A 13,138-nucleotide genomic window follows, 5' to 3' on the forward strand; every position below is an offset into this window, starting at 1 on the left:
TGGTGTGCTCAGATCCAAGATATGTTTTAAATCCTGAGACCTGAAGGTAAAGGTGTGATAATAGTTGGTCTAAAAAAAATAAGAGTATTTAGAAATTTCCAATACCTTAATTGCTAATGTTATTTATTCCACATGTGTCTGTGTGTGCTTGAGAGAGACAGGTGTATTTTTACTGCCACTTAAACTCAAGTGCTTAATTCTTCAAGAGAAACTGTACAATAATGTACACACATGGTTAAACATGGCAAAGCTCTTTCAATATTAAAATGATTTAAAACACAAGCACAAAAATGTAAAAATATAGCAAATAATGAGCTGTCTGTTCACTAACCAAGCACCTCTTTCTGTGGGTAGACTGCACTATGGGGAAGCCAGGTATCCCCAGAAGGATCCCAAAAGTGGACTATTTCAGGGTGGCCTTCTCACGTTGGAGGGTCTAAGTTGACTTTTCAGAGCCACAGGCAGGGTATCAAAGGTGAGACATTTCTTTTCAGAGGTCTTATTCCTAGGGTCAGTTCCCATTCCATACCCTTTCAATCGGTTCTCTGACACACATACTCCTCAACCTACTGTTTAACAATGATATTTAGTCAATAGAATTTCATTAGACGCAGAATGTGGCGTGAGGGCATCCTAGGGGAGAGCCGAAAGGAGGCACAACTTGATGACAGTCAGACTGGCCAAGATAATCAGCACTAAACAGCCCGCGAAGTCTCCCCGTTCCGCCAGCTCTTAACCGTCAGGGGCGACGTTCTTTTTTAACTACAGCTACATCAAGTTTCATCACTGGGACCCCAAAAAACAGAACCTTCCTTTCTACTGTCCAAGTGCCTCCTTGTTTTGGTTTCAAGTTGAAGTTCCTTGCCAAAATACCTGCGAGGAGAGCATTTTTCTCTGGGCTATCCCAGGCAGTAGGTCCTTTCCTTCATCTTTGTATACCGAGCCCCTGTTTCCTTCCTTAGTTCCTGACGTCTGCTTTCCCCAGCCCTGCTCTGTCTCCTTTCCGTTTTATATTGTCGTTATTCTTTTGGCCAACATTCCTGCTGCGGCCGTGAGAGCACACCGCCTCGGCACACCGCCTCGCGCTGCCTCACCACTTGCTTCATCTAAACCCCGCGTCACCACACATGCACGTAAACGCATCACAAAGCCTCGCCCGGACCCAGGAGTCCCCCTCCTTCTCTCGGTCACTAGATTGCCCCATGTTTGAAATTCAGGGATTGCTGAGAAAGCAGCCACCACTGGGCTCTGGGAGGCCCTGAGTCTTTTTCCTTTTACCTAAGGTTCTATATTTACATTTTATTATTTTCATCTCTACCTCAAGTTGGGGGTTACGTCACAAGTCATAATCACCTGGGGACAAATTGGAGTCGGGGATTTCTCTTTGTCCCATAGCAGCACAAATCCAAAGCTCATTACTGTCTTAGGTGGTAAAATGACTACACATGCTGGTGTAGATATGGGGGCATGGTGTATGAACGGAGTCAGATCTCACCACTATGGGATCTTAGAGGTGGAGGGAACTCAAAGAAGCGTAGGTCCAAATTTCCAACCTTTGCATTTCAAAAACAATTTAGACTCAGAATCAGAGGTGAAATTACTCTTTCCCAAAGGCCAGGGACGGTGGGCCCTTTAACTAGCAATCCTCAAGGCAGAAGGTGGGACTTGGAAGGTCCTTGAAGTGCATACGCAGTTCAGATGAAATGACCACGCTGTGCCCAGTCTGGGAGAGTGTTTGCTGAAGTCTGAGGTGCTGGCAGCACAGGCAGTGCCAGGCCTCCTGCCAGCCTCCGCGTGCCCTAGCAAAGCTTCCCATACTGCCCAGCAGACAGAGAGCCGATGAGGACAGACCCGAGGAAAAAGCTGGCCCTCGTCCAGGACCTCTCATGGGATGGATTTAGGATTATGGCCTCTCACTTCACAACTGTTAGTGCAGGAGCAATATTTTAACATGGTTCCCTGCCTGATTAATTTGTTTTCCAAAGACCCAAGGGAAGCCCGAGGGCATCAGTGATTTATATCAGCTGACAATTCCACAGCGGACTTTCCAGCCCTTGAGTGACTTCTGCTAATTGTAAATCCAAATGGTTACCTTATTATCTAATATATCATATAGTCCTGGGGCTGCAACCGAATTCACTCAGACCCCTGCTTCTGCTGCATTAGGAAAATGCTGTGGGAGGAACACGGGCCTGGTTTCATTCAAACAGGAGCACTGCCCTCGGAGGAGGCAACTGGCTTCCCTCTCACATGCGTAGAAGGAAAGCGTAAGATGCCAGCAGCCCCCGGCCATGGTCTAGAGCAGCGATTTTCAAGCCTTTTTGTCTCACAGCACACACAAACTAACTATGAAATTCTGCGCACACACACACAAAATTTTTTTTTGCTGATCTGACAAAAAAAAGTATAATTTTGATTCATTCGTCCCAGATGGCTATTGTGTTGGATATTGTCCTTTTTTCATTTGACAATCTAACAGAAAAGAGGTCAGTGCCCCTGACTAAATAGTCAAGTGCTGCATGTTTTAAAAATTCTCGTGGCGCACCACTTGAAAATCGCTTGGCCAGACGGTGGAAGACACTCAGAGCTCTTCTCCCTCAAGCCTTTCCCCTCTCAGTACTTTCAACCAGGAGGGGCTGAACTGTCTCCCCAAACTTCATATGCTGAAGTCCTAACCCCCAGTATCCCAGAACGTGACACTGCTTGGAGACGGGGTCTTTACAGGGGAAATCAAATTAAAGCAAGGTCACTGGTGTGGTTCCTAATCCAGAATGACCGGAGTTTGGACACAGACGCAGACACAGAGAGAGGGAAGACAGTGTGAAGACCCAGGGAGAAGACGGCCGTCTGTGAGCCAAGCAGAGCAGCTGGCGCAGTCCCGTCCCTGACGGCCCGCAGGCTGACGCCTTGGGCTTGGACTTCTGGGCTCCCGAACTGGGAGAGGATAAATTTCTGTTGTTCAAGCCACCTCCTGTGTGGGACTTTGTTATGGCAGCCCTAGGAAACAAATACAGCAGCCATTACTGTAATTTAGAAATTTTTTTTTTAACAAGGTTTGACAGGGTGGGACAAAAGTAGGTTTAAGTTGTGAGTACATGAAACACAGAGTTTATTCTTATATTATTATTTAATAATTACTGTATTATTTTCGGTATGAACTGTAAACCTCCTTTTGCCTCACCCTGTATATTTGAATTTTATTATACTACTTAACCCCATCCCCTATAGGGGGTTACTAAAAAAGGTAGAGCTGTCTGGAAGTTGAGTGGCTATAAGGGATGAGCCATCAAAGATTGAAAGTGAAGAAAAGGCTTTTTCCAACGTATATTTGCTGAGAATTTGTTAAAGTTGCTGCCTAAGCCACAGCAAAGAGCATTTTCTGTGTGGAATCCCCACACTGCCAGGGAGCCCTTTCAAAGAGGCTCACGCGGACATGGCCTGGATGGAGGGAGAAGGGCAGCCTCACAGCCCAGGCAAGATGAGCTCCTTTAGTTTTGTGTCTGACTGTGACAGGGGCCTCCAGGCCAACCTGAGAGGTGGAAGATGCTGGGCTTGTCCGAGGGACCGGCCCTTGACGTGCGAAGGGAGCGCCTGTGGTGAGCGGGCATAAAGGGCACAGAGTGGAAACAGCCCACTGAGCTTCATTAGGCTTCAGTTCAAGGACTTCAATCCCTTTTCTGCCTTGGTCAGAGGTGCCTTCCTACCAGTAGGTGGCACTAGGGTCTGGAGGACCAGGAACACAATCGCAAGCCCTATTCAAAACTTGAGCGTGGTAGGAGCCTATTAGGGTTCACCTTGGAATCATGTGTATTTTTTTTCCTCTATTATAGAGCAGAGCTAGCTGGCCAACCATCCTAGGAGGGGATTCCAGGATGCTCAGAGCTGAAGGACCCTGTCGACGTGCTCAGTGCTGCATCTCAGCCTTGCCTGTGTGGCGAGCTTTTAAAAATACCAATGCCCTGGTCCACCACGGGATTTTTATTTCTAACACAAAATATGTACCCAACAGGTAGGTGACTGTATATGTTAACACATTCCATTTATTCAATACCTGGCAGGATCCAAAATAATTTGGAAACATCTAACCAACCTCACAGTGACTTAGCCAGGGAGATGGAAAGTGAGTGGGAAAATGGGGCCATGCATGGTAAGAAGTAATCCACAGGCCCTGAAGCGAAACCGTGTAGTTGGTTGAATGGTGTCCCCTGAAAACGCCTATCCACCTGGAACCTTGGAATGTGATCTTATTTGGAAATAAGGTCTTTGTAGATGTAATTACATCTACACGTTAGGATGAGTTCACATTGGATTAGAGTAGGCCCTTAATCCAATGACCGGTGTCCTCAAGAGGAGAAGAGAGGACATGCAGTGTCATGGGGAAGACCGCCATATGAAGAGAGATTAATCTCCACGGAGGTGGAGATTAGAGTGTCGCATGTCAAGGAACGCCAAGGAACACGTGGAGCCACCAGAAGCAAGCAGCAGCAAGGAAGGATCCTCTCCAGAGCCTTCAGAGGGAGCATGGCCGGCCAACACCTTGATCTAGAATTTCTGGCCTCCAGAAGGCTGGCACAACAAATCCCCACTGTTTAAGCCTCCCAGGCTGGGGCTCTTTGTTACAGCAGCCCCGGCAAAGTAACACACGCGAGACACACCACAGGCTAAGCCCTCAGATCCCCACTCGGGGAGGCCCAAGGTTTTACTAAGTGCACAGTATTTTAAGCATTCTCCCTTCCTCAACACTTTCTCAGTCCTCCTCAGATTCCTGGAGAGCGACGGGCGTGAGTGATGTCAGCCCTGTTCACTAGGCCTACAGTAAGATTGAAAATTTGCTTTTCCTCAATCCTCATTTGTTCCTAATCTGGTTCCTTCTGAGTTTGCAATTTGTTTCCTGTAGGCCCAGGGTCTGGAAAACCCCACGTTCACACCATCAGAGACTGTTTTTCCTCAAACACTCTTTTCCAAGAGCTGGAAAGACTCGGGAGACTAGCAAACACTGGCTTTCTATGACAAGAAAGGACAGGAAAATGGAAGAGGAGTGACAGGGAGAGTCTGGAGGCGGAGGGCGAGGGGAGAGAGATCCACGTTAGGAGGCAAGGAGGGGGCTACCTGGGTGGGGGGTGCTGGACGCGACAGGAGACCCAGCCAAGCTGCCGGGCAGAACCAGCCTTGAAGGAGGAGGTGGTGAAGCCGGCCCGTGAGGCCACGGCTCACTGTGACTAGGGCAAAACACAACAAAAGGTACACCCCAGCCTTGCAGGCTGCCGTTCATTCAGTCGCTAACCGTGGGTCTAATTTAACTGAAAAGCCAGTATGCCTTTATAACTCCAATTCCCTAAGCTAATCCTTACACAGTAGTTTAAAACTGTTAAAAAAAAAAAAAAATCCTGCGACGACCTCCTAATCCAGACCCTCAGGCCGCCTCGCTAATTGGAAGCTTGCGCCTCTCGTTTCAGTGCAGAAATCGATTCTAGGTGCCGTGGGGCGCAGGCCCTGAGATTCAGTTTTGAGCTCTTGCACAGAAATACTGTCTGGCCAGTGACTTAAGGGGGCCAAGCATTTATGGAGATAAAAAAGGGCCCCCACTGACCCCTTATGAACAAGTGGTCAGACAGTGGAAGGAAGCAGCATTTTGGTTAAATGCCCCATAAGCCAGAAGTAGCATTTTCCTCTTCTTACTTTGCTCTTACTGAAATCTAGCAGAAACCTAAGCAGCAGTTTTTTGGTTGGTGGGGAATCTAGTTCTCCGCCAAGAAGCAATAAAATTGCCACTATTTCAAATAAACGCCCCTTGTAGCCGCCAACACTGGTTCAGACAAGGAGTGATTAAGAGACCTAATACTTCACATATATGCCATTAACCTCAGTGCCAACGGAATCAAATCCAGAAATGCAGCTTCTCTTGTCAGAAAGTCCCACGGAATTTTCTAAGACCCCTATGACCTAATTTAAAATGTTTTTCTTCTTTTTCTCAGGCTTTTCTCATCCATAATAGTATGATAAGCTGTTAATTCAATCATTTTCACTTCTCTGCCACCCTTCATCCGTGATCAAAGAGTATTATTAACCGCCCTAAAGACACAGTCAGTCATCAAGCTGTCCAGCAGCTGCAGTCAGAGCGCCAGAGCGCCCGTCTCTAGTGCTGGCATGGCTCCGCCAATGGCTTAACTCTTTCTTCTCCTTTGCCCACAGCTATTTTTGCACTTCAGACAGCCAGTGTGCAAACACATATCTGGATGGAAGTACATATCATTGAGAGGATGTTAATGTGGAAAGCGTAAAAAGAAAGGGCATTTCCTCAGGACTAAATAATAGAGGCAAGAAAGTCACTGTGGAGTAGCAGCCATCTTTCTAATTGCTGTATTACTAAAAAAGCCATCCTGTATCTCCCATTTACCCATCCATCCCAGCTCGTCACCCACGACATATTTCCGCTGCAATGGCATTGTTAGTTGTTCCTTTTCCCATTAACACAAAATTGCATTCACACCAGGCAACGAAGCTGCCTTAGGAACTAAAATAACAGCTACTGCCAGTGCCTTAGAATATCAGGGACTATTCAAACAGTGGAATCTAGCTCTATTATGAAAACTGCATGATTGCCCATTTTAAATCAACAAAGCCTGCTAATCTCTGTTACATTCTTTTAAATGCCCTAATCTATGTCATCAACTCAAAATTCAATGGAAAACACATCTTTGGTCACTGGATAAAATTATCTTCTAAAACACTTCCCTTGATTTAAATATTTGCAAATGATTCAGATAGCCTGAAACTCCACTGTGCGAAGGCAAATGGCCTTTTCAAAGCAGTGCAGAATAGCTAGGAGCCTGAACCAAATGTTTTAATAAGGACGATGGAACAATTAGCTGCCTTCTAAGGTACCCTATCCTTTTAATTTCATGTCAAATCACAGGAAAAAGCAGGATAGCTGGCTTAATTTACATGCACATAATGTGAGCGGATCCTTTAAAAAAGGAAATTTCAGATATTACCTGGTATGCATAAATCATTTGAGTTTAAATCATATGCCTTTAAAGGGATTTAAACAGTATTGTCCATTAGTACAAATAATGGCACCAGGGGATTAGGCTAAGAGAGAAATGCTGTATGTGAAAGGAGGAGAAACTTTACAAGAGAAATGTGACTATGTTTGGTGACAACACTGAACACAGTGTCACCACAGGAGCCTCCAAGTGCCCTTTAGGTAAGGACGACTATGATTACGGGGACTCTACTTAGGTCGAGAGAAAGGAGACAAAGCTATAGGCAAGATGGCTTTCCCTTCTCAAGCTTTTCTGTTCACTCTTTCATAGTGTTGAGGCAAACGGAAACACTGAAGGGAGGGCAACAGGCTGTATCCTTTCAGATCTGGAAGAGCGTGCAAAATAAAAAATAAAAATCTCCAGCAGGAAAACATAACCTGGAATTTTACAAGTTAATGGCGTGGAACTTTCTAGATGTGTTGCCATAAAATTTAAGTTTAACTACTGTGAAGGTTTATGGAAGAATATGTGATGAAACAGTAAAATTTGGAGAAACAACTATAGTTACTCTGGACAAACTTTGTATTGGCAGCTCCTTGTTATTTAGAATGAGTCACAGCTGGTAAGAGCCAGAAGGGGTCTTAGAGATGATTTAATGATCCATTTTATACGTGAGAAAACTGAGGCCCCCAGAGAGTGATTTATTCAAGGGCAATGATTGATGAGGCAGAGACAAGCATAGAATCCAGATGCCTATTTCTCTCTAATTAATTCATATGCCATTTGGTTTTGCAACAGGTGATGTGACTAAGTTCAAGTACTAGCACGACTATGGGGGGTACCATTTCTGGGGGGTCTATGAGGTCAACACTAAGGTGTATTTGCCTCTTCATTCTCATTCCCTGTCACGGCTGTACAGTGAGTGCAGGACATGCCATACCGCAACAGACCACTGTAGAAACATAGGAGAATCCAGCTTCTATTAAGTCAGACATCAAGGGTTGCAAAAATGTAAAATAATGCCACTCACTAAATTTACTTTTGTTCTGGACAATATAGTTATTTTCATAGAAATTTACTTAACATTCAATAGAAGTATTATTTTGAATAAATTAATGACAAATATTTAACATTTTTCTCATTTACATTTTTTACCTATGAACTCGCATACAGAAAAGCTCTTTGGGATCCTCAGTAATTTTTAAGAGTATAAAGGGGTCCCAAGAGCACAAGGTTTAAGAATGGCTGTACTAGAACTACAAAAGGTAGGAAGGAAACAATAATGAAAGTGAAATTTTACAAACACTATACTCAACATAAAACAGCCACCCTTCCCTTTTTGGATCCATCTGTCACTTTCAGAAGCATGATTAGAACATGACACTTGCATCAATCATGAGTAACAAGAACAGTGACAGTTTTCAGCATGGTTTCCAGTTTAGGTGGAGCTGGACTGGAATTTTGGCCCGGCCACTCCTCGCCTCTGAGAACTGATCAGGTGGGCCTCAGCTGCCTCACCCCCACGAACGGAGACTCACGCCTACCCCTGTGAAAGAGCGAGGCTAAGCAAACCACCGGGACAGTGCCTGGCACATGGGTATGTGCTTAGTTTGGCTATTCTTCTTCAAAATCCTGTGCTCTCCCAACAATACTAAACTGTTGCCCTCATCATTCTTGAAGTCTCACATTCTGTACTGGAATTTAAAAATAATCAATGCTTATTAACCCAAACGTGTCTCTGTATCCTTTTTCCTCTCTCTTTTTCATGCCATCTTACCTTGTAGTCTTTTTTTTTGGGGCGGGGGGATGAGTCACTTAACGTCTCTGAATGCAATTTGAGTATTGCACAGGAAGCATAATTCTTAACCCTGGCAGCAATTACGAGTGTGGCTCGGGGCTGGTCTCCACTGGTTTGAACACCAGTCTCATTGACTACTGGCTGCAGAACCACAGGCAAATTGCATAATCTCCATGCGCCTGACTTCCTTACCTGTAAAAACCAAAGCTAGTAACCGCATCTGCCTCAATGGGCTGTTATGAGAATTAAATGAGTTAATGTGTATGAAGTATTTAGGACAGTGCCAGGCATGTAGAGAAAGCTCAAAAATGTTTCACAGCTTATTATTACTAGCTACAAAATAAGATTAGGCTCGGCCATTTTTTCTCTAACCTTGGTGAGAAGACTCTCCACCGCCTTGTTACTGTCTCTATAGCCTGACCCCACTCTCGCTTCCCCTTCTGTCCTCCAGCGCTTCTGTGGCACTTCACAAGCTGTGCTGGGAGGACTGGCCAGCAGACCACACCAGCCAGCCAACCACCAGCACCACCTCTTCCAGTTCCAGACTCCCATGATTCCTTTCTTCCCTAACTGGTCCTCACGTGTTCTCAATACAACCAACGATTAATGCTGCAGCTTTTCCCTATGGCTTCTGAGGCAAGCGTCATCCTTTTCTGAAATGCTTTGCTTTGAATATCAAAGACATAAAACAATAAAACGAGACACGCATAAAACCAAATACATATTTAGCAGTGTTCTCATAAATGAAATTGATAGTACCAAGGAAGAACAACCAAAATGGTTAATAAGACAACTTTTCTACCAAAAGAATAAGGATAGCGGGGTGACGAACAGGTACCAGTAACGCCATTTAACCACCATGTGACCTGACAGTCTGTTCAGGAGTACCCCATGTCCCCGGGGGTGCAAGTCTGGTTTCTGTAAAGATACAAGTGACCTGAGCCCTCAGCTCATGACGATGAGGTTTCACTGGGTCTTTTATTTCAGCTTTCTAAATTTCTACATTTTTTTTCCCAGAGAAATGAAAATTAAAACAAGAAACAATGTTCCTCTCATCAGGTTGGCAAAACTTGGAGGTTTTTTTTTAAATGAAATAAAAATGTTTTCACTATTATGTAACATGCAGTTTTAAATGAGAGAGAATAGGCTAAATGAAAAGTAACTCCTTTCTACTTTAAAATTCTACTGATATATATGACATATGCGATTTATACTCTTGGATAAAACAAAACATACCATGAAACCCCCCAAAATACCGTATTTTTTCCCTAATTAATTCCCTATCTTCTTGGTTATGGAGAGGAATGAACTCTTCTGTAAAGATTTTGCAATATCCTCTATACCTTACTTTTTAAGAGTCAGGGCGTTGCGGGGAGGAGTATTTCTTAGTGGGAAAAAATTCTGTTTGCCTTAAACAGGATATTTAGGGGTTGTAAAAAATAATCCTTTCATAATATTGGGGGGGGGCTTCTGTTTTTATCTAGGGGGTCAAGGAACACCTCTCTGAGCAGGAGATGTTTGGGCTGAGACCTAAAGGAAGTGAGGGAACTAGTTTCAGGGAGCTGAGGTAGTGTCCAGAGAGTAATAATATATGCAAATATCCTGAGGCAGAAACATGCCTGGTCTGTGGGAAGACCTCCAGGGAGGCGAGTGTGGCTCAAACAGCGTCGGCAAGGAGAACTAGGCAGGGGAGGAGGTTAGGGAGGAGGGGGAGACCAGGCTGCATGGGGCCTTGAGGCCTGGATTTTACTCCAGGAGAGATGGGAAGACCCTAGAGAGTTTTAGACCGAAAAGTAACATTTTGGGTGACTACGTGCCGCAGAGTACACTTGAAAAATACAGTGCTATGTTGGAAGAAATGGAGAAGCATAAAATGGGGTGAGCAGACATGCTGCTCTGAGACAGTGGTGTCGTTTCCCGACGTCCAGCTTGCGCACTAAGGGTGATGTGCACTGGCTCAGGCTTGGCACAGCTTGAAAAAGCGAAAATTCCACATCAGCGTTTCCCTGTTTCATGAAATTTGGTGCAGGTGTACAAGGATGTGGAGAAGGAGCATGAGGTGTACTTTTCAGGGAAATTTTAGACTCTAGCCAGTAGAGTCTCTTTCTAGGCCTCATCTAACAATTCAATTAAGCCTCTAGAGACATCCTGATGGACTCTGAAGGGCGTCCACAAGCACGGTCACTCATGATTCTCCAAGCCGCCCTGTGAGGTGGGTAGGGCAGGCCTTATTGCCCTCTGCCGGCAAATCAGCACACACAGCTGGAGAGGTTCCTGCCCAGATCACACAGCTGGTTGGTGACCACCGAGGGAGGGAGTGGAGCCAAGATTCTTGGTGGTGAATTCAGGTTCTTCCCACGGCTGATTCTGTGCCGCTCAGGCCACCAATTTTTCCTTCCCCCAACTGAAGACGGCTCACACACAGGGGATGCAGAGGAGACACAGAAGATGCCACCTTGGGGATAACACCGAGGAGCCCCACTTTGCCTCAGCATGAAGTGATCTGCTCTTTGATTACATGTGGTGACTTAGCATTTCAGCCTACATTTGTTTTTGTGTGAAGTTCTCCATAAATGGTGGGAAAACGTAGCTTGTGAAAAGATGCACCGTTTGTAGAAGTGACAGGGTGCCACTGTTTCTCTTAACATATACGCATGCCTGGCCTTACAGAGCTTGTTCTGTGTAAGCCATGACCTGGGCCCATTTGTAAACCAGAGGGGAAGGGAAAGAAACTGAAAATTACTTACTAAATAAACATCGAGCACGGAGGCGTTATCATCCTCTATTTCCAGAGCATTTGGCTCAGAAGTCACGTAGATGGTCCCCTCTTCCAAGGTAAATGTCGAACTGGAAGGTAACCCTTTACTGGAAAAGTAAAGAAGAGTAATGATGAGGGCGTGACCTCTAGAACAAAACCCAAGGACACCTCCAAAATTGTGCTAAAGAGGGTGAGAGTGGGAAGGCTTTTTGGGATTAAAAAAAATTGTTTTGAGTGTTAGAAGGCAATCTGGTTACACCTGGAAATGTGCTCACTTGAGGTTAAATAATTTGGTTTTGCTAACCAGCCAGTTTTCTCTATCTCCTTTGGTGTATGAAACGTTTCTTTCTCATTTCTGAGAGGCCATTTGCGGGTCCTGTGCCTTGTGAGGGAGAGCTGCTGGGACTCTTGCAACCATGGGTTATCTTTGACTTTGAAGAGCTGGCTCTCTGTGCTAAAGCTCTCCTCTCACAGTATTCCTGCTTTGCTAGTTTATAAGAGATGACCTTGTGCTTCGTTAGCACTGATGATTTCTTTCCACTGTTTTTTGTTTCTATTTTTGGCAAGAAAAGTTTAACTACAGCCACGGTTCTCAAGGTTCTCAAACTTCAACGTGCATCAGAATCCCCAGGAGGGCTGGCTAAAACCCAGTTTCCTGGGCCCCGCTTCCACAGTTTCGGCTTCAGTCAGAGCCCAGGGGTTTGCATTTCCAACAAACTCGCACATGATGCTCATGCAGCGAGTGCAAGGCCTACATTGTTACAATGAATTACATAAATACGTAAGTGAATTACATAAGTACATAAATGAGTTACATAAATACAGAGCATTGCATTATGTGCTTTTGGAGGAATTACATAAATACAGAGCATTGAATTATGTGCTTTTTGAGGATAAGCCTACATGTATCCTTAGTAACAACAAAAGCCAAAGGAATGTAGGTAGACAGTCATATTGAAGAGTCACTTATGAAAGGAAATCACCTTGTTTTGTCATGATACCAGTGCTCACTATTTAAGTAATTGGTCCATTTTCATAGTATTTAAATTGGGAATTAATTTAAGGGCTCCGAAATGCACAATCTTTCCTCACCGACTGATGAAACAGAGATTAGTTACGTTTTTAACCTGTGGAAATTTGCCATGTGATGGTTTTGGGAAACATAGTATCTGCAAACAATGGTGGATGGGTGTGATACTGGTGTTAGACAAGCTGGGAGAAGGGAACAAACTTGGCATGGGCTGTGGCTTTCCCTCAGCAGGAAGCAGGGCTGAGAGCAGGGCTGCAGAAGACTGGCTTCCTTTCTCACTTGGCCATCACCAGGGCCTGTCTCGCTCTGGGCTTAGCTCAGAGCTCGCCCCTTTCTGAAAACCCCTATCTAAAGGCCTCCTTTGAGTTTCTTGTCTGAGCCTCCCAGTTGGACGGGAGATTATTGAGGACATTGTATTCCCCTCTCCTTTCCTAGTCTGGGAAATAATTCTGTTTGTCTCTATTAATTGAAGATATGTGAAATAGTTAGAAATCCTGACCTTTACAATATATAAAATAACATTTGTGAAAAGAACTGTGTGATCATGGTCTAGTTCATTTGAATTT

The 13,138-nt window shown here is 44.7% G+C and overlaps 1 protein-coding gene across 2 annotated transcripts in view; it reads right to left on the bottom strand.

The window, feature by feature from the left end:
• Positions 1-13,138, bottom strand: part of PIP5K1B (phosphatidylinositol-4-phosphate 5-kinase type 1 beta) — a 313,112-nt gene that overhangs the window by 6,537 nt on the left and 293,437 nt on the right. For both annotated transcript variants that reach the window (XM_054583051.1, XM_054583052.1), the window contains one exon: positions 11,532-11,649. In XM_054583051.1, the coding sequence (XP_054439026.1) occupies positions 11,532-11,649 (118 nt within the window). The remainder of the gene's footprint in view (positions 1-11,531; positions 11,650-13,138) is intronic.

This window comes from Pteronotus mesoamericanus, unplaced genomic scaffold (genome assembly GCF_021234165.1).
Source record: "Pteronotus mesoamericanus isolate MK-2021 breed Mesoamerican mustached bat unplaced genomic scaffold, CSHL_Meso_final contig_73, whole genome shotgun sequence".
Classification (NCBI taxonomy): domain Eukaryota; kingdom Metazoa; phylum Chordata; class Mammalia; order Chiroptera; family Mormoopidae; genus Pteronotus; species Pteronotus mesoamericanus.